Consider the following 26,614-nt stretch of genomic DNA (forward strand, 5'->3'; position numbering starts at 1 on the left):
GGACACAGTAGAAACCACTCTACTACTTGGGCCTTATGATCCAGCATATCCAATGATGGATTATTTAGTGTTCATGGCAAATAGTGATATTCTAGGGAGTGTCCGACAAGCACTAATATGAGAATGACAGTACAGGTCTCTAGAATTTCTGAAATATCCATGCTCTCTTCTACAAATAACATTCTACTTTCCAGAAACAATTTCTGGCTTGCTACTGGGCGTTGGTAGAGGCTGAATGCCTAATCATGGGACATCAGGTGACTATGCAGCCTGAACTTCCTATCATGAACTGCATTCCTAGCCATAAGGCTTGGGCATGAGCAGTAGCAATCTATTATCAAATAAATATGGTATATAAGAGATCAAGTTCACCCAGGTCCAGAATAAGTTGCATGAGCAGGTGGCTCAGACTCCTTCAACACCAATTCCTGTTGCATTGCCTCCTCCACCTCAATCTGTGCCTATGCCCACCCAGGTAGTCCCTTATGACCAGGTGACAGAAGAAGAAAAAACCTGAGCCTATTTCACAGATAAGTCTGCACAACATGCTAGTACTACCCCAAAGTGGACAGCCCTACTCAAAGGTGACCCTGAAGGAAGGTAGTGAAGGAAAATCCTTCTAGGGAATAGAACTTCAAGCAGTACATTTGGTTGTCCATTTTATCTGGATTGAGAGAAGCCAGAATTATTAGATCAATATCTAGACATTCATGGGGGCAGTTACTAACGGTTTGGTTGAATAGTCAGAGACTTGGAAGGAAAAGGACTGGAAGACTGGTAACAAGGAAGTCTGGGAAGAGGTATATGGAAGGACCTCTTTCAAAATGGATACAGACTTTGAAGATACCTGTGTCCCCTGTGAATGCACAAAGGGCATCCACTGTACAGGTAAACAAAATAACATGCTCTATGGATGTCAATCAAACTCTTTCTCCCCAGTCAGTGCTTGTTCAATGGGCCCACAAATGAAGTGGCTATTGTGACAGAGATGGAAAATATGCAGCGGCTCAACTGCCAATGCTACTGCTGGGTACCTAATCTGCCAACAGCAGAAACCAATACTGAGTCTCTGATATGGAAGCATTCCTCAGGAGGACTATTTAGTCACCTAGTGGCAGATTATTTACACTGGACCTTTTCTATCATGGAGAAGGACTATATTTGTCCTCACTGGAACAGGCACATATTCTGGAAATGATCTGCCTTTCCTGCCCATAATGCTTCTGTCAGCACCACTATCCACAGGCTCACAAAATGCCTATCTATTGCCTCGGCACTCTAGACAGCACCATTTTCAATCAAGGTACTCATTTTGCAGCAGCAGCAGAAGTACAGCAATGGTTTGTCTCCCCCAACAGCCAGAATACATGGGTCTGATATTCAAGGCGTGGAAACAGGAGTGGCTCTTCTCAGTGTTATACTTAATAACTCATTCACAGAACTTTTACTTCCCCTCCCTAAAACTGTGAGCTCTGCTGGTTTTGATTCTTAGTCTTAGATTATGTCTAGCTATGGAAACAGCAACGGTTCCACTGAATTAGAGACTTCCACCTGGCCGCTGAACCAAAAGGCAGGAAAAGGGGTTATTCTACTGGCCTGAGTGATTGATCCCAATCACCAAGGAGAAACTGAGTTGCTGCATACAATGGGGGCCAGGAGAACTACATCTGAAGCCCAGGGGGTTCATTTAGGCTCCTTGTAGTACTTTCAAGTCCACTGTTAAAGGTTAATGGAAGGGCTTCCCTGGTGGTGTGGTGGTTGAGAGTCCGCCTGCCGATGCAGGGGACGTGGGTTCACGCCCCGGTCCGGGAAGATCCCACATGCCGCGGAGCGGCTGGGCCCGTGAGCCATGGCCGCAGAGCCTGCGCGTCCAAAGCCTGTGCTCCGCAACGGGAGAAGCCACACAGTGAGAGGCTTGCATACCGAAAAAAAAAAAAAAAAAAAGGTTAATGGAAAACTAATGGCAACCAAAAGACGGGGGGTGGGTTGGGCAGGATAATTAAGGATCCTTCAGAAATGAAAGTTTTGTGCCCATCATCAGGTAAAGAACGCAGAACAGCTGAAATTCTGGCTGAGGCTGAAGCACTGAATGGGTGGTGAAAAAAAGGAAGCGAGAGATACCAACTACGGGCTTGTGAGCAGTTACAGAAACAAGGACTATATATTGTGTATATGTCTGGAGTTGTGTAAACGTTAACCATTTTCTTCTTCCCTCTCTTCCCCATATTTATTTTATACATAAGTTGTTGGAGGTGAACTTTACAAAGTAGTTTGTAGTTAACAGAATATTCAGAGTACTGTGATGGAATATGTAATCAACAGCGAGTAATGACTGTTGGGACTGTGCATCTCCTTATTTTGGGGAGAGAGTAGGAACTTCTTTACTTATATGAACGATAGCTACATCTTGTTAGGTGGAAACAGAGTTGGATGGAAGCTCAAATGTGTTCAGAATGAAAATTGAGTAACCAAGAGAGTGGTCTGGACCATTCATTTATTGCCTCTCAAGTTCAAATGTATTTGCTCTCAGTTTCAAATTTACTTTGTAATAAAGCATCTGGATTTTGTCAAGATTCTCCTTTGGCCAACTGGAAATGTTAAAGCTCTGTCAGTAAAGGGTGCTAGTATCAGGACACCGCAGTAGGAAAGTATTCTTTGCTCTACGGGGTATGTGTGTGTAAAGCAAAGGGACATCCTATCTCCAGCCTCAGGGCCCATCTGCACCCTGGGCCGGGTGAGGGTGAGGGAGGATTTTATTGCTTACTGGTCCTGGTCAGAGGATCTCTTCCTGCCAGCCTTGACTCAGTAACTGTGGACAGCTCTGGCCCAGGGCAACCAAGTGAACTTCTCCATTAGCTATTGGGCTACAAGTAACATATTCACCAACAAGTTCTGAATTTCAGTTTTGGGGAGAGGGCTCCCCTTTCAAGTTTGTTCCTTCCTTGGGTACTCTGTCCCTTAGTTCCTTTATCCTTCTTAGTACCTAACTTCTTAAAGTAGTTAATAATTCTTTAAACTGTCCCTGTTCAAATTACTGTGTGGTTTCTGTCTACTCACTGATAAGGGAGTAACAAATACCTTAATATCTAGAGAAATAGGCTGTATTTTTATAACCTAGAAAACAACTATTATTCCTTGTCTTATACTAGGTAGTGCTCATATCTGTTGATTACCATAATGATCATATCCCAACACTATTATAATGAACAGAAGCCAAAAATTATTTGATGCTTAATATATGCTAAGCATTATTCTACGTATTTTATTTGTATTGACTCATTTAATCCTAACAATAACCTAATACAAGTATCTCTCAAACACAAAATATAAATCTCCTACCTAGGAGCTGCTCTCTAAATAACGATTAAATAGACTTCTACAATCATGTTTGCTGTGAAGTTCATGATGGTTACATTAAAGCATTCCATGACTTTATTGTTTTCAAATCTCCTACTATCAGGAGTTCCCTGGCAGTCCAGTTGTAAGGACTTGGTGCTTTCACTGCCGTGGGCCCAGGTTCAATCCCTGGTCAGGGAACTAAGATCCCACAAGCTGAGTGGTACAGCTCAAAAAAAGAAAAAACAAAACAAAACAAAACAAACTCATACTATCAATTATTTAAAAGATAAACTTCATTGTCTTGATCACAAACTCATGGTGAATTATTGTGGCTGATTAATGGCTACATAAAGTCCTTGACTATTCCTAACAGCAGAAAAGGGTGATAAAATATTCAAAAGAACAATACTAATAATCTTAAAATATAACTGTAGTCAGTATCAACCCAGCTTATTCTGTGTCAGTAGCTAACTCATTACAAATCACTAAAGTGACTTTCAGAAACATAGTAGAAAGGAACAATACCCAAAAGGCTTAAATAACCAAGAACTATTATGTATTTTATTTGTAAAAACAGTCAACAATATGCTTTATACTACTAATCAAGAAGTACAGATTTCATTTAACTAAAAGTTGATGATATAAAGTTTCAAGAATAAAGACATGGCTTTAAAAATGGCATCAAAACTGAGATGTCTCGTACCATCTGTCAAGTAGAATGTACCTTGATACTTAAATTTAATAGTTTTGCAACTAAATTAATTTAGCTGCAATTAGAAGTCTTACCTTAAAAGCCTAAAAATCTCTTCTCAACATTATTGGGAAAGTCACCAAAAAAGTACATTTTTATGTCACAAAATTATAATTTGAGGCCCCAAAATCTTAAGAATTACTAACAGACCAAATTCTCTAAGAATACTATATCTGATCATCTTTCCAACCACTCTTCTTTTACCTAATAATTCTGATGATGATAATTAACAATTACTTGTAACAGCCAGGCACTGTTCTAAGAACTCTCTTTCTCTATATATATAAACTCATTTATTACTCAAAGCTGGCCTATGAAATACATCCTATTATTGTCCCTATTTTACAAATGAGGAAACTGAGGCACAAGGGGATTAAGTAATTTGTCCAAAAAGTATTATACAGTAGAGCAAAGATGTGAACTCAAGCAGTCTGGCTCTAGAATGTCAACTTTTACAGAGTTCCATTGAGAACTTTGAGTAGTAGCTTGCTATAACCTCATAAGGCACTTTAAATAGGTTCTATTATTATCCTCTTACATACAAGAAAACTATAATTTGTCCAAAGTCATAAAACTAATAAGTGACAAAATCAGGATACTAGCCTGGTTCGCATTACTCTAAAAAACGATTTCTTAACTATAAAGATATATTGCCTCCCTATAACTAACAGCAATGAATGCAAAACCATCAGATAAATGAGATCAAATCTCACATACAACTAAAGATCAAATAGCAGTATAATATGCCATGGTGTAAACTATAGATTATACCCCCAAGAAATATGAAATATCAGTTGATTCCTGCCAAGTACTTCAAATAGTACCAAAAAGGACATTTCTAAAATGTATCACCTACTAAAAGAAAATACACATCTACATAAAAATAGTTTAACATAAGAAATAAAATAACTAGTTGTAATCTAACTTTGCCTACCACATGCACTAAACAGCAAATGTAAACATACCTGCAAGGAGGCAAAACCATGGAGTCTTTCATAAGCACAGATCCAGAAAGCAGGATATACCAACATCTGGCAATAGTTTCTGAACTGTTTAAATGAATAAGTAAATAGATGAGTAAATAAATACACACATTCACATGTATATGCATTCAGTACAAAATACAAAACATGAAAAATATTCTAATAATATCATAAATCATTAAAAATTAACTCTCCTTGGAAATTTTGCCTGTTGCCTAAGCTTTCATACAGACCATGTTCATATATTACATAATCACTAGCTTAAGATATAGGCTTCAGAAATGTATGTTTATTAGCTCTATCTTATTAATTTATATCAGTAACTCCCCATTCCTCATTTTTGTGTACTGGATCACCACATTTGATGAAGATTAACTTAAATATTGTACTACATGTGCATATTAAAAAATTCTATTTCTAGGGCTTCCCTGGTGGCGCAGTGGTTAAGAGTCCGCCTGCCGATGCAGGGGACACGGGTTCGTGCCCCGGTCTGGGAAGATCCCATATGCCGCGGAGCGGCTGGGCCCGTGAGCCATGGCCGCTGAGCCTGCGCGTCCGGAGCCTGTTCTCCACAACGGGAGAGGCCACAACAGTGTGGGGCACGCGCACTGCAAAAAAAAAAAAACCTTAAAAAAAAAATTCTATTTCTGATAACTTTTATGTATATTACAAGTTTATCGTATATTAAAGACAATACTGTTTGGAATTCACAAGTTTATCAATGTTCCATCTTCATGATCAACTATAATTTGGATCTACCTCTTTCTCTTAAATTTTATTCTGACAGAAATACATTAAATGCCTACCCAATCTTTCACTTTATGTGTGTCTGAGGGATAAAAGAATATCAGATGACTTAAGTCCATCATCACTTTTAGTTCAGTTAAATCTCCAATGGAAACCAAGAATCTTGTTAGATGTTACTTTATAATCTAATCTTTTTCTCTTTCTCTAAAGTACTTTTAATTTACCATACCTAAAACTTCAATTAATTCCAATATGTAGACAATTCTAATTTTATAAAACAAACATTTCCTCTGAGCTGGAGAACTGTATATCTATCTGGCTAGCGACTTGACATGTTAGCTTGTATATCTAACACACAACTCAGCTTCAACATGTTCAAAATCTACCTATCATTTCTTTCAAGCTTCATTTTTTTCATTCTCAATGAATAGTACCATCCTCCACCCAGAAAACTAAGCCTCCAGACCACTCTACATAGCACCCAGGATGAGCTTTCTGGGTGAATCCTATTGCCTACCATAAGAAAAAAGTATCATCAAGTTTCCAGAAGATACTTTAAAGTTCTTTATATCCATCCCTTCCATCTTCACAGAAGGAAGATACAAATGGCTGAAAATCTCCTACTTAAGGTTCTTTGTTTGGAAATTTTACTTTCTAATTCTTTTGAAACATGACTTTTGTACAAGAAGGAATAAAAATCAGTAAAAGAAAATTCTGCCCAAAATCAAGACAGAAGAAAGTTATGATTGGATGCTACCATAAGCCTCTTAAGTTTTATCTCACTTTGCTGAAACAGTCACAAAGTTGTCAGGAAATTCTACTATAAACGGAGGAAAAATCCTGAAATTCACTCCTACTACCAAGAGAGCCATGCCAGCTCACGAATCAGAAACTGTTCAAACCTTGCAGAGAATTCCACTCTCAGAGTAGTTTGGCAATGCATCTGATGAGTAAACACAAGGAAAGTGAAAGTCTTTTAACATGCGGCCATGCTATCTCCTTTCTCTTTGCAAGCAAATGAATCTAAGAATAATTTAGCCTAGAGAAGAGTGGCATATTTAATCTTGTCAGATCTTACTCCTTTCAAAGGCTTCACACTGCTCCTAAAATAAAGAACAAAAACTATTAAGGTGGTCTCCACCTGGCTCTCCACACCCCTCTCTTCCTGTTTCTTCCTCTCTGCTCGAAGCACTGAACATAGTGGTTTATTTTCACTCTTTCTATCATGCTGCTTCCCAGTTAAGGTCAACTATACACATTCTTTTCTCTGCTTCCACTAATCTCTGAATTTAAACTCTTTACTTAATTAACTTCCACATTCATTTTTTAGAAATTCCTTTGTTTATGATTAGCCAAATACAGATTTGGGTAACTCTTTATACTAATTTTTAAACAGCTTAACTGAGGTATAATCAATATACCACAAATTCACTCATTTTAAGTGCACAATTCAATGACTTTTATGATACTGAAAAGAACTGTGCAAACATCACCACAAAGAGATCTCTTATGCCTCGTCTGCAGTCAATCCCTGCCCCAGGTAACCAATAACCTGCTCTGTCTCTATAGATTTGTCTTTCCTGGACAGTTTGTATAAATGGAATCATGTAATATGTGATGTTTCTATCTTGCTTCTTCCATTTAGCATAATATGCTTGAGGTTTGTCCATGCTGTAGTGTGTAGCAGCATTTTATTCCCTTTTACACTGCCAAATAGTATTCCACTATACAGATGCAGAGCATTTTAATCTATCTATTCACTGAACAATTTAATTATGTCGCGTTTTAGGCTATTATGAATAGTGCTACTAAGGACATCTATGTACAGTCTCTGCACGTGTTTTCATTTCTCTTGGGTAAATATGTAAAAGTGGAATTACTAGGTCATATGGTAAAATTTTAAGAAACTGCCAAACTGTTTCCTAAAGTGGCTATACTTACATTTGCACCACAAATATATGACGATTCCAGGTGTCACCATATCCTCACCAACACTTGTTATGTTTAGACTGCAGATACTTTTTTCTTTAACATCTTTATTGGAGTATAATTGCTTTACAATGGTGTGTTAGTTTCCACTTTATAACAAAGTGAATTAGCTATACATATTTCCCCATATCTGCTCCGTCTTGCATCTTTCACCCTCCCTATTCCACCACTCTAGGTAGACACAAAGCACCGGGCTGATCTCCCTATGCTATGTGGCTGCTTCCCACTAGCTACCTATTTTACATTTGGTAGTGTATACATGTCCATGTCACTCTCTCACTTCGTCCCAGCTTACCCTTCCCCCTCCCCATGTCCTTAAGTCCATTCTCTACATCTGCGTCTTTATTCCTGTCCTGCCCCTAGGTTCTTCAGGACCTTTTTTTTTTTCTTTTTAGATTCCATATATATGTGTTAGCATACACTATTTGTTTTTCTCTTTCTGACTTACTTCACTCTGTACGACAGACTATAGGTCCATCCACCTCACTACAAATAACTCAATTGTGCTTCTTTTTATGGCTGAGCAATATTCCATTGTATATATGTGCCACATCTTCTTTACCCTTGACTGCAGTTACTTTTTAAAATATATTTTTAATTGAAGTAACACTGGTTTACAACATATGTTTCATATGTACAGGGCTTCCCTGGTGGCGCAGTGGTTGAGAGTCTGCCTGCCGATGCAGGGGACATGGGTTCATGCCCCGGTCTGGAAAGATTCCACATGCCGCGGAGCGGCTGGGCCCGTGAGCCATGGCCGCTGAGCCTGGCCGGACAGCCATGGCCATCTGGAGCCTGTGCTCCTCAATGGGAGAGGCCACAACAGTGAGAGGCCCGCCTACCACAAAAAAACAAAAAAACATATGTACATTGTATTTCTACTTCTGTATACCCTATAGCATGCTCACTATCAAAAATTTAGTTTCCATCCATCACCATACAGGTGATCCCCTTTACCCATTTCGCACGCCTGCAACTGTAGCTATTCTAATGGGTGTAAAGTGAATATCTCATTAATTTTTGTGTGTGGTGTAAGATAAGAATCTAAATTAAGTTTTTGCATATAAACACTCAATCACCCCAGCACCATTTGTTGAAAAAACTATGCTTTCCCAATTGAAATGCTTTAGTACCTTCATCAAAAATAAACTGTTCACTGGTGGTTCCTTTTTAATACTCAGTTGTGTTATACCCACATTGTGTGCACATCTTAGCTACACAGCTACAAGGCCATTAAAAAAAAAACACATAGAAACTGTTTATAAATATAAGGGTTTATTTCTGGGTTCTCAATTCTGTTCCACTTATCTATAAATCTGTACTTTTCCTTGATAGCACTTAAATATGTGTAGCTATTTTAATTAACTTTCTCTCCCCCACTATACAATAAACTCATAAGGACAAATCCCGTTTCTTCCCACCACTCTACACCAGGCTAAGCATAATGTATAGCAGACAAACATTTAATAGTAAGTGAATGAATCAACAAATGAACAAATAAAGCTATTAAAATCCATATGAATCCAGTAAATACTTAGAAATAATGACAAACGCAGTGTGCAATGAAACACTGAAGTTAATACCATTTCTCTATACCAGCTGCATACATATAATGAAAGAGATCACTGTTGCCAAAATTTTTGGAAGAAAAACAGAGAAGAATATCTTCATAATCTTGAGGAAGGGAAAGATCTTGTTTTTTTAAATAGGACATGAGAAGCACTAATCACAAGTGGAAAAACTGAGAAAGTAAGAAATTTCTTCTCTTCAAAAGATGCCATTAATAGAGTAAAAAAAGCAAGCCACACAGTGGGAGAAGATATTCACAACTTATGTACCCAACAAAGAACTCAGATACAGAATTCATAAAAATTTTCTACAAATCAACAGAAATAAGATAGCCCAACTAAAACATGGTCAAAAACTTGAATCAGGAGATCATAAAAGAGCTATCCAAGTAGCCTATAAAAACATGAAAATCATTCATCATCATTAGTAAGCAGGAAAACAAAAAACAAAATCACGAGATAAAATGAAATGCATATTTTAGATTCTAATGTTACAAGCTCCCGGGACTCCCCTCGTGGCACAGTGGTTGAAAGTCCACCTGCCAATGAAGGCGACGCGGGTTCGATCCCTGGTCCAGCAAGATCCCACGTGCTGCGGAGCAACTAAGCCCGTGTGTCACAGCTACTGGGCCTGAGCTCTAGAGACCATGAGCCACAACTACTGAAACATGCGTGTCTAGAGCCCGTGCTCCGCAACAAGAGAGGCCACCGCAACGAGAAACCCACACACCGCAACAAAGAGTAGCCCCTGCTTGCTGCAACTAGAGAGGGCCTGCACTCAGCAACAAAGACCCAACACAGCCAAAACTAAATAAATAAAATAAATAAATTTATTTTAAAAAAAGAATCTCTTAAATTTGAGCATGTGCATTTCCAATGCTTTTATTCCTAAGAATATTCCCAAGAAGAATGAGTAAATAGAGGTACAAAAACACATGAATAAAATATTCAGAGAAACTTACTATTCATGATAGGGAAAAACTGGAAACAACCCAAATATTTATTAATAGTGGGAAGGATAAATTATGTTATTTTCACATAACTGTATACTGTAAAGCACTGAAAAAGAATGAATACAAAAACATGGAAGAATCTGCAACATTTGTGAAGTATAAAAAGCCTGACCAACAGATTTTTATCTATATGAAATTTACAGAGACAAAACTAATCTAAGGTGACAGACATCAGAACTAGATTACCTTTCCAAGACAGTTGACTAGAGCCTTCTGAAGAGCTGATATGTTCTACATATTCGCTGCACAGCAGTTACACAGGTGTATATATTTATTAAACTTCATTGCACTGTACACCTTCTGTGAGCCCTATGTACATTATATTTCACAGTTTAGGAATATACTTCAATCTCCTCTACAGAAACTGTTCCAGAATCAAATGAATTTCAATGCTAACAATCTAAATTTTAAACATTAATTTAAGCTAATTATGGAAATACTTACCAAAAAAGAACTTGATTGCCACTGTATCTCTCATAGCGTGCTCTTGCAGACATTAATCTAACATATTTTTTAAAAAGTAAAAATTTTTTTAATTATTTTATTTGAATTGTCTCAAAAATTGTTATAATTACAACAGAAAATTATCAGATCTATCACTAAATTTTTCACTGGAGTTTAAAAATATGATCACACACACACAAATCTGTTGAATAAATATAAATTTGCTTGTATTTAAAAATACTTTACTACTAATGCCCTAGGGTTTTCTTTCTTCTTGATACACTTACTTGGCATATACTAATATCTAAATTATGTTACACAGAAAACAGAAAATAATAAATTCCAAACAATTATATTTAGAATCTGGTCCATAGCCAGAAACTTAAAGAATAGCCAGAAAAAGTGATAAGTAAGCTGGTCATGGAAGAAAAACACAGTTTAATTAAAATACTATGCAAAGTTATAATAGTGCTTACAGCACTCAAAAGTATCTTTACAAATATAATCACAATGAGACAAGGTAGCAGGAGAGAAAACTCATTTTACAGAATAGAAAAATGAGGTTTGGAAAGTTTATGGGTACTGTCCATAGGAGCTTATGCCAAATCAAGAGTCTTGCTCCTTCCACTTTAATATAACACTACATCATACCATGCCCATCTCAAGCATTTGATACAATAAATATCAGTACAAACTACAAAGAGAAAGTGCTGTTTTCACTAGCTAGCACAAACTGAGCACTGCACTTTGCTTTAAATATTCTCATTTAATACTCGAAATGCTGCAACAAAAGTAATCTTTTTATCCCTATTTTATGGAAGACAAAACTGCAGCTTAGATGTTAAGACTTGCTCAAAGTCCCAGGGCTAAGGAAAACTGGAATGAGAAAGGCCAATTTCTTTGCATATCCTATAAAAAGCCCCTAAATGATTTGGTCCCTGCAACTATCTATCCAAACTCATTTGAATAACTCCTGAGCACATGCTCTTAAACACAGCATCACACTTACCTAAGCTGATGTTCCCTGAGATTTGATAATATTTCCATTCCATGAAGATAAGAATAAATAGTATTTAAGTCCTGTAGAACAGAAAAGACTTTAGATTAATTTTCAAATATACTTTTAAAAATATAATGATATCCCACAATTCTGATTTTAAGCAAACAACCATTTATGACACAACTGTTAACTACAGAAGAGTCACAAATTCTCTGAATTACAATAGATCTGAAAAGGTTTAGAAGAGTTCCCTCAACTCACACAGGAACCCCTCCTCAGCATGGCTGACAACCTCTACTCAAACAATGCCAAAAAACTCATTATTTCATATAAAAGTCTATTTCATTTCTAAACAGATGCAATCTTTCCTCTTTAGTGACCTCCAAATATTTGAAAACAGTTATCTTGTCTTAAGTCTTTTTTTTTTTTTTTTCCAAATAACAAAGTCTAAATATTTGCAGGTTCCAGATCTTTAAGCACCCTAACTGATCTCCTCTGGAGATGATTCTGTTTGTCAATATTCCTCTTAAAATATGATTTTCTAAAAAAAAACTCTTTTCAAACAGACTCAAGGTGGTATTAATCTACCACTAAACAAAACTGACGTCCAATGGAACAATGCTATTGTTCACTCTCTGAAAGAACTGGGGAACATTTCTCTAGCCCTCATTCAGATAATTAGATATTAATAAACCCAGGTTAATAAAGTATAGTAGTATAGTATAACCTCAGCTAAGAGCAATGGCATAGCAAAAGGAAAGTGTGGAAGCAAGGAACATTCCTGACAGAAAAGAGTATTTTACCACAGAACGCTGATGCACGGTGATTATAAAGAAGCTTAAATTCTCTATGTAAAATTTACCTCCTTATTCTCTTACAAGGAGTAATGCCTTTATACCAGGGCAGACTGCTCCCAAACACTACTCTCTTTGATATATAACAAGAGAATTATCAAATGACAGAGAGAAAAAAAGAAAAGACACATAAGACAACCTTTTTCCCCAATATGCTAAGACAACAAGGAAGCTCTAAGAAAAAAAGCAATAATCTCTGATTCCAAAGCTTACAACTGCCAGTTAACCATGATGGATTCAATGACCACATACATCTCTGCTAAATCCTTACCAAACTAAGAGGGAAAAAGATTTTTAAGTACACATATATATATTAAAAAAAGAGATGAATAGATTAAAAGAAGAAACCACGCAAATGAGTCTATAGACCTAAAAAAGGTCTATAAAATTCTACAAGACAGCAGATGGAGCAGTGATATGATAAACTGTACTTCCAAAGAGGGCTACAATGATATGTCTTATCCCATATGCTCCTTTGCAATGAGACCTTGTCACTCCCTCATCAAAAGTAGGAATCTAGGTGCCCTCCGCATGGATCTGGGTTGGTCCTGTGATTTGTTCTGACCCAAAGAATGTGCCAGAAGTGAGGTCGTGTAACTTCTAAGATTCAAATACCCTGAGAGCACCAATGTTGTGAGGAAGCCCAAAATAGCCTCATTGAAAGAGAAAGGCCACATGAAACAGCACCAAGGAACCGGATATGTGATTCCTTCTTAGACCAGACCAGCTACCAGCTGAATAGAACTAAGAGAATGATCCAAGTCGAGGTTCTGTGGGGCAAAAGAAACAACCTCCTAGCCAAAACTTTCTGAGCTGAGGTCAGAAACAGAGTCCTGGAAAAAGTCTGGCTCATAGTGAGCTCACTGAGCCTGCAGACCCACCTAATAGTCTTGTCTCTCTCCACTCCCCAAGTTTATAACTAGAATTTATTTATCTGGCAGTTAGAATAACTCCCACAAAGGAACCTATGTGGTAAAAGCTGTCACAGTGGAAAAAGTCAAGTGGAAACCTCTGAAACTGCCCCATTCCCCAGAACAAGATAGTAAATAAAAGACAATATTGCTTTTCCAAAGAGGTAAAGAAGCAAAGACTAGGGCCGCCAGTAAAGGCTTAAAAGTATGCAGGGGTGACAGTCCTTCTCATGCATCATCTGCAAAAATCAGACGGATCCTAAAAAATGACTATAGACTGTCATAGACTTAACCAAATTTTAGCTCTGGGCACAGCTGCAAGTCCCAGACATAATATTGCTGAAGGAATGATTAATTAAGCTTCAGGTATTGATTTGGTGAATGTATTCTTTTCCATTCCAGTTACTAAAGTAAAAAGTACAAGAAACAGTTGGCAGTTGTGCAGGACAATATTAACTTACAGTTTTGCCTAAGGGCTATTGCAACTTTCTCAGTCTCTACCATAATATAACCTGAAGCCATCTAGACCACCTAAGACATTACATATGTATTTTGATGACTGAACAGAATGAACAAGAGAATGAGCAAGGAGTGGCTGGTACCCTGGAGTCTTGGGTAACACACTTGAACTCCTGGAAGTGAGATATTAACTCTATGAGGGCTCAAAGACCTGCCACTTCCATGTTTTCGGGGGTGTAGTGTCAGAAGTATTACAAAACATCCCTTCAAAAGTAAAAGACAACTTTTGAGACTTCAGCTTTCATTCAAGATGGAATAAGACAGATTGGACTTACCTTCCATCTAAAACAACTAAAAATCATAATAAATAAATGAAACATTTTTCAAGAGATAAGACATTACGAAAAAAAAGACAGTGGCATTTGAGAGAGGGGAAACGAATGAGGTGGTTCATATAATTATCATACCTTACTACCTGGTTGTATCTTGAGAAGTAGTAGCTGGCCACCTGCAGAGTAGAAGGTAGCTCAAGTTTGCAGAGCCAGACAGAGAGAGCACATACTACACAGAAAGAAAGAATGTTCTGAAAACCTACAGACGGTCTTACTTGAGTCTAGGTTGAGTACTGATCTTTCCATGTACATGAAGAAATACCTGAACTCAGGGAAAGAACCATCTGAAAGGATTAGAGTAGTGGTCCTCAATCAAGACTGATTTTGCCCCCTGGGTGACATAGTGATATCTGGAGACATTTGGGGTTGTCATAATTTTCAGAGGGGAAGGCGGGGCACTACTAGCATCACGTGACTATAAGCCAGAGATGCTGCTAAATATCCTATGATGCCCAAGACGAGGCCCCAGAATAAAGGATTCTCTGGGCCAAAACATCAACAGTTCTGAGGTTTAAACTTCTTGGATTAAAGGGAACAATACCCAAAACTCACACAGGGACCAGAAGAGTTACTATTCCCACCAGGGAGAGTGGAAAAATCTCATAATTCAGAACGCATTTAGTAGAGTACTCAAAAGCCTTTGGATTCAGTACTGGGCAAAATTAACACTGCACTAAATGCTACTCTGGTGCTACATAGCATAGCTCAAAAAAGAGCCCCAAAGGGTCATATGATTTCCAAATTACCTGCGTCCCAGAAGAATATTTACTGGAAATAAAATATACCCAGCACATAAAAAAGTAAAATTCACAATCTCTGGTACTCCATTAAAAATCACCAGGCATGAAAAGAAACAGGAAAAATGACCCATAAGGAGGAGAGAAAAAATCAAAACCAACTCAGTAATTACCAGATAACAGAATTAATACAAAAAGATATTTAAAAACTTACTGAAACTATATTCCATATGTTCAAGAAAATATAGAAAAGATTAACTATATAAGAAGGGACACTAAAAAAAAATTCCAGAGATGAAAACAACACTGAAATGTAAAATACACTGGATGGGATAAGTGACACATTAAGACACTGTAGAAGAAAAGATTTAAAAACTTAAAGACACAAAAATAGAAATAAAAAATAAAATACATGGGGAAAGGAGATCAAGATGGTGGAGTAGGAGGATTCAGAGCTCACCTCCCCCAATGAACACATCAAAAATACATCTATTGTACATGTGGGGCAACTCTCACTGAAAACAAACTGGAGACTGGCAGAAATGCTCTTATACAACCAAGGCTGTAATGAAAGATCCACATGAAATCAGGTAAGAAAAGAGGAGAAGCAATCAGGTGAGGACCTGTGCCCCTAGGAGGGGATACAGCAGAGGAGGGGGACTGCATGGGCTCAGAGACCCTCCCCAAACAGTGAGGGGTGTGAACCACATATTAGGAAACCCAGCCCTGGGGTCCAACACCAGAAAGATAAGTCCTCTTCCTGGCTGACTTGAAGACCAGTGGGACTAGCAGGGGCTGTGAGAAATCTAGACGTTGCTAGTGAAGAGCACCCACGTGCTTGGTTTCTCTCAAAACAGGGTGGAGAAAGCAATTGAAAATGCCAGGTACTTTAGCTGGCTTCCTGCATCTGCCCAAACGTGCACCCTGGCTCATGCTGAGGGCTGCTTCAGCCCCTCTTGCTCCATGGCACAGCTCCCCACTAGGGTGAAGGCTGCCATAGCCAAGTAGAGTAGACAGCTGTGGCAGACAGAGCCAGCCCAGACCCAGCACTGCATCTGAATGGTGTGAGGGCCACCATTACTGGCATTCGTGGGGACAGCAGGTCAGAAGCAGTCTGGAATTCCAGTGTGCTGGGACTGCCCCAGTGTGCACCTTGACCCACATCGACTGCCCACTCTGGCCTCTCATGGCCCAGCACTGCTACCCTCTGGGGTGAAAATGCCGAGGTTGCTGGGGGGGAGCACACACTTAGAGAAAATGGAACCAGCTCAGATCTAATGTTCACGACTTCTGCTCTCGAACCCTTGAAACTTGGGACAAGGATGCTGATTCCTGCCACTTGTATTTAACATGGTATTGGAAGTCCTAGTCACAGCAATCAGACAAGAAAAGAAGACATAAAAGGCATCTAAATTGGAAGAGAAGAAAAACTGTCACTATCTGCAGATGATGTCATATTTTATATAGAAAACTCTATAAAATTTCCACCAAAAAAACTATTAGAATAAATGAATTCAAAAAAGTTGCAGAATATAAGATTAATATACAGAAATATGTGGCTTTTCTATACACTCATAATGATGAACTATCAGAAAGAGAAAGCAAGAAAACAATTGCATTTGAAACTTCATGAAAAGAATAAAATATCTAGGAATAAACTTGACCAAGGAGGTGAAAGACCCACACGCTGAAAACTACAAAACACTGATAAAGGAAACTGAAGATGATACAAAGAAATGGAAAGATATCCTGTGCTCATGGACTGGAAGAATAAATATTGTTAAAATGTCCATACTGGGCTTCCCTGGTGGCGCAGTGGTTGAGAGTCCACCTGCCGACGCAGAGGACATGGGTTCGTGCCCTGGTCCGGGAAGATCCCACGTGCCACACAGCGGCTAGGCCCGTGAGCCATGGCCGCTGAGCCTTCACGTCCGGAGCCTGTGCTCTGCAACGGGAGAGGCCACAACAGTGAGAGGCCCGCATACCACCAAAAAAAAAAAAAAAAAAAGTCCATGCTGCCCAAAGCAATCTACAGATTTAATACAATCCCTATCAAAATACCCATGACATTTTTCACAGAACTAGAACAAATAATCCTAAAACTTATATGGAACCACAAAAGAACCTGAATAGCCAAAGCAACCTTGAGAAAAAAGAACAAAGCTTGAGGTATCATGCTCCCTCACTTCAGACTATACTATAAAGTAACAGTAATCAAAACAGGATGATACTGGCTCAAAAAAAGGACACATAGATCAATGAAATGGAATAGAGAGCCCCAAAATAAACCCACATACCTATGGTCAATTAATCTAAGTTAAAGGGGGCAAGAATATTCAATGGGGAAAAGACAATCTCTTCAGTAAGTCATGCTGGGAAAACTGGACAGCTACATGTAAAAGAATGAGATTAGGACATTTCCTCACACCATATACAAAAATAAACTCAAAATGGATTAAAGACCTAACTGTAATATCTGAAACCGTAAACTCCTAGAAGAGAACATAGGCAGAACACTCTGACATAAATCACAGCAATATTTTTTTTTGTATCCTAAGGCAACAGAAACATAAGCAAAAATAAACAAATGGGACCTAATTAGACATAAGAGCTTTTGCACAGCAAAGGAAACCATCAACAAAACAAAAAGACAATTGACTGCTGAATGAGGGAAAATATCTACAAATGATATGACCAACAAGGTGTTAATATCCAAAATATATAAACAGCTCATATAATTCAGTATCAAAGAAACAACCCAATGAGAAAATGGGCACAAGATAAAGACATGAAAGACATTTTTCCAAAGAAGATATACAGATGGCCAAGAGGCATATGAAAAGATGATCAACATCACTAATCATCAGAGAAATGCAAGACAAAACCATAATTATATACCACCTCACTCCTGTCAGAACAGCTATCAGCAGAAAGATCACAAGTAACGAATTCTGGCAAAGATGTGGGGAAAAGGGAGCCCTAGTAAGGAAAGGGAATATAAATTGGTGCAGCCACTACGGAAAACAGTATGGAGGTTCCTTCAAAAACTAAAAATAGAACTACCGTTAAGATCCAGCAATTCCACTTCTAGGCATACATCTGAAGAAAATTAAAACACTAATTCAAAGAGGTACACGCACCCAATGTTCACAGCAGCATTATTTACAACAGCCAAGATACAGAAGCAACTAAGTGTCCATCAACAGATGAACAGATAAAGAAGACGTAATATGCGTACGTATGTGTGCGCTCACACACACACACACATATATACACACAATGGAAAACTGCTCAGCCACGAAAAGGATGAAATTTTGCCATTTGTAATAACATGGATGGACCTGGAGAGTATTATGCTTAGTGAAATAAATCAGACAGAGAAAGACAAATACTGCATGTTATCACTTTCATGTGGAATCTAAAAAGTAAAACGAATGAATACATATAACAAAACAGAAACAGACTCATGGATATAGAGAACAAACTACTTGTTACCAGTGGGGAGAGAGGCAAGATAGGGGTAGGAGATTAAAAGGTACAAACTACTAAACATAAAATAAATAAGATACAAAGATGTAATGTACAGCACAGGGAATACAGCCAATATTTTATAATAACTTTAAATGGAGTATAATCTACAAAAATACTGAATTGCTATGTTGTATGTATGATCTAACACTGCATAATATTGTAAATCAACTATACTTCAATTAAAAATATAAATAAATAAAACACAGGGAGAAAATATGGAAAAAATATCAACAGAGCACAAAAATGTGAACAGTAGGACAGGCATCAACTTTAAGCAGGCCTAACAGAAGTATAACTGGAGTCACTGTGAAGAAGACAAAGAACAAAAAAAACAATTTGGAGAATGGAGGAAAATCTTCCATATTTGATAAAAACTATAAACTTGCACATCCATGAAGCTCAACAAAACCCAAGCAGAAGAAATATGAAATAAACAACAGCAAAGATCATAATCAAATTGCTTAAAAAATGATAACAGCTAAAGAAGATAAATGACACAGCGAGATCATTAGAATACAGAATAGTCAGAAACAACGCAATCCAGACAATACTGTAGTAACACCTTTAAAGTCACAAAAGAAAAAAACTATCAATCTAGAATACTATTCCCAGAAAAATACCCTTCAAAGAGGAAGGCAAAATATTTTTCATATATACAAAGGTTGAGTCAGTCAATCACCAGCACACCTGCTCTATAAAAAATGTTAAAAGTCATTCATAAAAGAACACCATACAAGATGGAAATCTGGAGCTACACAAAGGAATGAAGAAAAACTGGAAAATGGTAACTACATGGGTAAATATAAATCTTTTTTCTAATTATTTAAAAGACAATTGACTATTTAAAGAAACAGCAACGACAACAATGAATTATGAGGTTTATTTATGTGTACAAGTAAAATGCATCACAACAGCACAAAGGCCAGGAGGTAAAAATGCAAGTATAGTATTGTAAGGTTCTTATATAAGAAATAGTATAATATCACTTGAAGGTTGATTGTGATAAGTTTAAGATGTATACTATAAACCTTAATAAATTTCACAGTTTGTAGATTCTTTTGGATTTTCTACATATACAGTAACATCTCCTGTGAACAAGAACACTAGTATTTCCTCCCCAATCTATGTATGTACATACTTTTTTCCCCCCTAGCTTTAATGCACGAGCTAGAACTTCCAAAACAGTGGTTGGTAGGTGTAGTCATATACTACAAACACAGCTGCTGGGGCCCCACCCTTTGAATTAAGAGTCATCATAACCTGGTCAGACACCCACAAAATGCCTATCCCATGGAAATGTGCTTGTTATTTTCTAACATCAAGACAATTTTGTTTTAGTGGCAAACAAGGTCTGAAAACTGGAAAGGTTACGTCTTGACAAACAGAATTAGAAATCCATAACTTGACCTGCCCAATGAGGGTAGGCTAGAGTCCAGGAGTCCCAGAATTTCCTAAGATCCTCAACTGAATTATGTCATATCATTTCCTCTGTTTTCAAGTCAGAGGACATCTCTGGTACATCACTGATGATGCCATGAATAGCTGACAAAGAATTAGGAATTCACTTTTCAATTTTAAAGTCTAAGTGAGAACATAATTTACAAGTTTTGAAATATACACATGGTGCTCCAGTTCTCTGCCTGAAGAAAGTCTGACAAAGTTGATGAACTTTAGATTCTAAAAGTCCTTCAAATTATCTAAAAGTTTGCCCTTTATTTGTCTCCAATCTTTGACAATTTGGCCATTTTACACGCAGTTCTCCAACAGCATCTATAAATGGTGACTGCATGGATCTGAATAGAAGTATTAGGATTACTCCTATCCGGGGTTGGCAAACTTTTTCTATAAAGGGTCAGATAATAAATATTCTAGGTTTTCTGGGTCATATGGTTTTTGTCACAAGTACTAATCCACTTTGCCTTTGTAGCACGAAAACAACCAAAAAAAAAAAATGTAAATGAATGGGTGAGGGCACATTCCAATAAACCTTTATTTACAAAATAGTTGGTAGGCTAATTTGGTTCCCAGGCAATACTCTGTCAACTCCTACTGCATATGGTCAAAATATCTAACAAAGAAGTCAAGCCATGAATAAACACCTCTTTAGCAAATACTTCAACTTATGAGTTTTGGTGGAAACTGAGTATATCAGATTTTCACTTTTCCAACCTTCCATAAAACTATGGCACAGGCAAATGACCCAAGCACTACCAATCACATATACTCATCATAAACTGTTAATCTAGTGATACCGAGAAGCAAGAACTATCCAGAATCCACTTTGGCAGCTAGTGGTTGAAGGGTCTGTGAACACATGCAGTGTACAGTATAGATGTTCAGCAGTGCAAGCTGTGGTATCCACTGTGTTCAGTGCTAGCAGCAGTAGTATCTTTACCAAATATGTGATAAAGAGTATGGATCATAGTTGTCTAGCCCCAAGTCTATTTCTCCAGCACTCCCAACAATTCTGTAGCTACCCACTATCCTTTTAATAAATTCATTTTCTTTAAATTGACCAGAATTGGGTTCCGCTACATGTAAGTAACAACCCTGAAAGACCTTTACAGTAGCACCATCAGCATCACTTGGGAACTCGGCAAAAAATGCAAATTCTCAGATTCCATCCCAGACCTAGTGAATCAGAATCTCTGGGAGTAATGTGGTTTAATGAGCCCTACAGGTGGTTCTGATGCACAGAAAGTTTAGAACAAGTGGCTTATTGGTAGGATCTACGCCACTCGGGTTATCTGGCTGATAACCTATTAATGAGGAGGAACGCAAGCACTGAGATGTCTAGTAAATCCTGGTCCCTCCAGTGCACCTGGTTTTAGGGTCACAAGATGTTAAGCATTTAAGCATTTATGAAAGGACAGAAAATATACACCCAGAACAAAGGATGGTTGTAGTAGCAAACTGATTCTCTCATATGATGTGAGTGGTTATGGTTTTGGTTTATGCAGGACAGCAAGTATTGATAGTTGTTGACTGTATAATGCTGGTCTTAGAAAGGGGTTTCTTCGAAATTGAGTTATTTGTAGTGAGGTGGATGGACCTAGAGACTGTCATACAGAGTGAAGTAAGTCAGAAAGAGAAAAACAAATACCGTATGCTAACACATATATATGGAATCTTAAAACAAAAATGGTTCTGAAGAACCTATGGGCAGGACAGGAATAAAGACACAGACGTAGACAATGGACTTGAGGACACGGGGAGGGGGAAGGGTAAGCTGGGACGAAATGAGAGTGTGGCATGGATATATATACACTACCAAATGTGAAACAGATAGCTAGTGGGAAGCAGCCACAGAGCACAGGGAGATCAGCTCGGTGCTTTGTGACCACCTAGAGGGGTGGGATAGGGAGGGTGGGAGGGAGACACAAGAGGGAGGGGATATGGGGATATATGTATACATATAGCTAATTCACTCTGTTATACAGCAGAAAGTAACACACCATTGTAAAGCAATTATACTCCAGTAAAGATGTTAAAAAAAAAAAAGTGTTAATTCCTGCCTGGAAAAAAAAAAAAAAAGAAACGGGTTTCTTGTGGTTTCTGTACCAATTATCTCTGAGACAGGCTAAAGGTACTGCACTATCTGTTACGCTTTTGGTATGTCCAAGATCAATAAAAGCTATTATAGAAAGCCAGAACAAACAAACAAACAACCCTGACAGAGGCAGACTGGAAGTCTTGCAGATATTTCTTGGTAATAAAAAATTTAAATGCTATATTCAAAGTGACGTTAATTATTTAGTGTGCACTTGAAAGCTGCTCTACTCAACGTGACAGAGGGAAATCATGAGGAAGATGAAAAAACTCAGAATTTATGACATTCCAGATCAGTAACACCTAGATGAGCCACTGGTTCTGTAACTACAAAATACTGCAGAAATTATCCAGGGGTATTAGAAGAACAAATACCAACTCAGGATTAGAGAATAAAAATAATAAGTTCTACTTGGGCAAAAAGAAGGTGAGGAAGCGGTGATGACTCAGCGCTTCCTAAAACATATCAGCCATACCCTCTCAGCCAGTCAGTTACATGAGTGAAGGTAAGCTGAGGTGGGGGAGGCCACTGCCATCCTACAAACTGCCCTTCAAGTGATCCATACCTAATGCATTCACTGTAGGCATATTCTATGACTTTTCAATTTCACTGTTAAATGAAATATTCAATTCATATTTGCAGCTCTGTATGTATGAGGAATTAATAATTCTGCTAAGTATACACTTCTAATTAAGCACTTTGGGATTTCTAACCCCTTCGTCAACACTGTACCAAGCAGTACGCTTCTCTCAGCAACTCCATCTCTCAATTCGGCTGACTGCTGCTCTACACATGCTTATAAAACCAACCAAAACTTGGAAAACTCAAAGTGGAATGCTTAGAGCAATTCTGAATTTTTTGTTTCTCAAAGTCTAAAACTAGTTTATTTCTTACCTATGATAGGCTTAAGTCATCACATATAACTTTCAATACAACATCAAGTATCTAAAACACTCATTAACCAAGATATTTTACTCGTTATCCCAGCAATTCTAACAATTAAAAAACTCTCAGGATGGATCTCTATGGTTAGTACAGATTCAATCCCAAGATATACACATTCTGCAGCTGTAGTTGTATAATCAAAACTTATGCTGAAGAATCTTCCCCAAATTACCGTTAGGCTGCCTTCAGCCTAACAGTGTGGTTAAAAACTTGGACTGTGGAGACAGCTGTGGTTTCAAATTCTGCCCCTATCAGTTACTAACCATGTAACATTGGATAATTTGCTTAACATTTATTTTTTGTACAATAGGAATGACAAACTGCTTCCTTTTAAACATAAAATAAAATAATACCTATTAAATATGTAGCATGGACGCTATCACATGGTAACAAATGTGTATTATAAAATTACAAAACAAAGGTTAAATTATGTTCAGCAGACAATTAAAGCTATTTTAAAGATTTTCAACAATATCTCCAAGTTAACAAGCTCATACATTAAACACAGAACTCCATTCCATTGGTTTTATCATCCGGGAAGGTGTAAATATATTCTGCAAAATGGCAATAAAGGGCTATATAACACTTACCACACCTGGAGCCCAGACCATGGATTCTAAATACCATTTCCTACTAAAAGGAACCCAGGTTCCTCAGATATTCGGTTGGCCAAAAAGTTCCTTCGGCTTTTAAGTAAAAATAAAATACACATTTTTCATTTTCACCAAGAACTTTGTTGAGCTATGTATTCACTGTTTGGTTCCACTGCCTTCTGCCATTTTTCAGGCAACTTCATAATTCCATCTTCCCAAAACTTTTTATCTTTTTGAGCAAAGAACTGTTCCAGGTGCCTTTTACAGTCTTCCAGGAAATGGAAATTTTTTCCATTAAGAGAATTTTGTAAAGACCGAAATAAATAGAAATCTGAAGGTGCCATGTCTAGTGAACACGGCAGATGAATCAGAACTTCTCAGCCAAGCTATAACAGTTCTTACCTGGTCATAAAAAAAATCATGTGGTCTCGTGGTATCCTGATGGAAGATAATGCGCCTTCTGTTGACTAATTCTGGACGTTTTTTGTCGAGTGCCGCTTTCAGTTGGTCTAACTGGGAGCAGTACTTGTTGGAATTAACCGTCTGGTTTCCTGGAAGGAGCTCATAAGAGAGGACTCCCTTCCAATCCCACCATATGCACAACATCACCTTCTTTGGATGAAGATCGGCCTCTGGTGTGGTTGGTGGTAGTTCATTTAGCTTGCCCCATGATCTCTTCTGCTCCACATTATTGTACAGTATCCGCTTTTCATCTCCCATCACAATTTGTTTTAAAAACGGAACATTTTCATTATGTTTAAGTAGAGAATCGCATGCGGTAATACAGTCAAGAAGATTTTTTTCGCTTAACTTATATGTGGAACATCAAAGTGATTCACATAACCAAGCTGGTGCAAATGATTTTCAATGCTTAAGATCTGGATATCTTGAATATGTCGGCTATCTCCAGCATGGTATAATGTTGATTGTTCTCAATTAATGTCTCGATTTGATCGCTATCAACTTCAATTGGTCTACCTGACCGTGGAGCATCGTCCAGCAAGAAATCTCTAGCACCAAACTTCGCAAACCACTTTTGACACGTTCGATCAGCCACAGCACCTTCTCCATACACTGCACAAATCTTTTTTGTGTGTTTCAGTTGTGTTTTTACCTTTCTTTAAATAATAAAAGCATAATATGCCAAAAAAGTTGTTTTCTTCCATCTTCAATATTAAAATGGCTACACAGAAATTCACCAATTTTGATGTTTTTTTTAAAATGCACGCTGACATGACAGCTATCACAATACAATCTAACAAAATTGTTTCACATGAAGATAAAGACAACTAAGCGAGCCATCTTACAGAAAACACCGAACGAACTTTTTGGCCAATCCCATAAACGGCTGATTTCAGTAGTAGAGCAAGGAAAGTAAAAGCCTGGAACACCTTTTTGGGCCAGAAAGTAAAGTATTACTTAAAGACTACTGGTTCATGCCAAAAGGACCTGACTTAGAAAGGGCTCCCAGTGGCTAAAGTTGGGGCAGCCTAAGAATCAAAAAGAATAATGACAATATTAAAAATACAAAAATAATCCTTGAATTCAGTGATTTTTTTTTTAGAGAAAGAGGAGAGGGGCAAGTGGGGAAAGTTCTTCTATACAGAATACCAGCTAATTAATGGAGGAGTAATAAACAACCTACACTTTCTACTGAACACTGAACACTTTCACCTGGGTGACTCCTCAGCAACTCAAGTGCAAATATCCAAAGTTAAACTGATTATCTGCACCCCTAGCTGTGTCTTGCTCCTCGGTTCCCTGATTTAGGTGACAGTACTCACCTTCAATGGCTCTGGTAAGAAATCTATCAATCCTACTTTAAACATCTCTGCTCACCATCTCAACTGGAACAATTTAGGGATTCATTATTTCTTACTGGATAACAGAAAACAGCCTTCTTGCCTCTAGTCTGGTCCCCTGTAATCCATTCTTCAGAGTGCTGCCAGAGTAATCTTTCTAAAAAGAAAATGCAAGCTCCTTAACAAGGAGAACACAGCCCTTCATGTTCTGGATCCTGACCATGCCTGCAGCCTCACCTATTTTACTACTTATTCTTGTCCCAATGTTCCAGCTACGCAGGCAACTTGCATGTTCATACCAAGCTCATCTTGTGGCCTTGGAAAATGCTGTTCCCTTTTCAGGAAACACACATTGTTCCTTCTTCACCTAACTTTTATATATTCAAATCTATACTCATGTCAGGGTTCCCTTTTTTAAAACAATTTGAATGACACCTGCCTACCCTTTACTCCTGTCTCCCAACAGCCCTCCTACAAAACTCCTGAGCACCTGATATGTGCAACTATCACAGTACTTAACCAGGCTGTATTTTGTCTGTGTACTTGCCCATCTCCTCCCCTAAGAACTTTAATCTTTTAACCCTAGCACTTAAAAACAGGACTTTAAAAATATTTACCACACAAACATTCATCAGGCAGTCTTCCACAAAAAAAGTATGCATTCAACTCTGCCTCAGAGAGTCATTTAAGGAGCTCATAAGCAATCCAAACTTCAGTTGCCACTTGTGACACTTATAAACTCTCTTCTAAAAAATATACTATGATGAAGCCTTCTCGTATTAAATGAATGCTTTTAAGAAACCAAACTAGAACAGGCTACCATCCTCTGAAAACAAGTTATAAAACAGAATGGTATAAAAAAAAAAAAAAAATCACATATCAAGCACACATGTTTTCATTCTACATAAAACTTGAGAATGATAAACTTCCATTAAATTGACACATGCACCTTAAAGTATTATACTTCATATAGTACAGTCGCAATTAAATGAGAGACATTTATTTA

General features: G+C 37.8%; 1 protein-coding gene across 1 annotated transcript in view; it reads right to left on the reverse strand.

The window, feature by feature from the left end:
• RAPGEF6 (Rap guanine nucleotide exchange factor 6) overlaps positions 1 to 26,614 on the reverse strand; it is a 177,026-nt gene that overhangs the window by 139,131 nt on the left and 11,281 nt on the right. The window contains exons 2-4 of the mRNA XM_024741655.1: positions 11,844 to 11,914; positions 10,835 to 10,891; positions 5,056 to 5,139 (exon numbers count right to left, since the gene is read on the reverse strand). Coding sequence (XP_024597423.1) covers positions 5,056 to 5,139; positions 10,835 to 10,891; positions 11,844 to 11,914 — 212 coding nt within the window. The remainder of the gene's footprint in view (positions 1 to 5,055; positions 5,140 to 10,834; positions 10,892 to 11,843; positions 11,915 to 26,614) is intronic.

The sequence above is a fragment of the Neophocaena asiaeorientalis genome, unplaced genomic scaffold (assembly GCF_003031525.2).
Source record: "Neophocaena asiaeorientalis asiaeorientalis breed wild unplaced genomic scaffold, Neophocaena_asiaeorientalis_V1.1 scaffold773, whole genome shotgun sequence".
Lineage (NCBI taxonomy): Eukaryota > Metazoa > Chordata > Mammalia > Artiodactyla > Phocoenidae > Neophocaena > Neophocaena asiaeorientalis.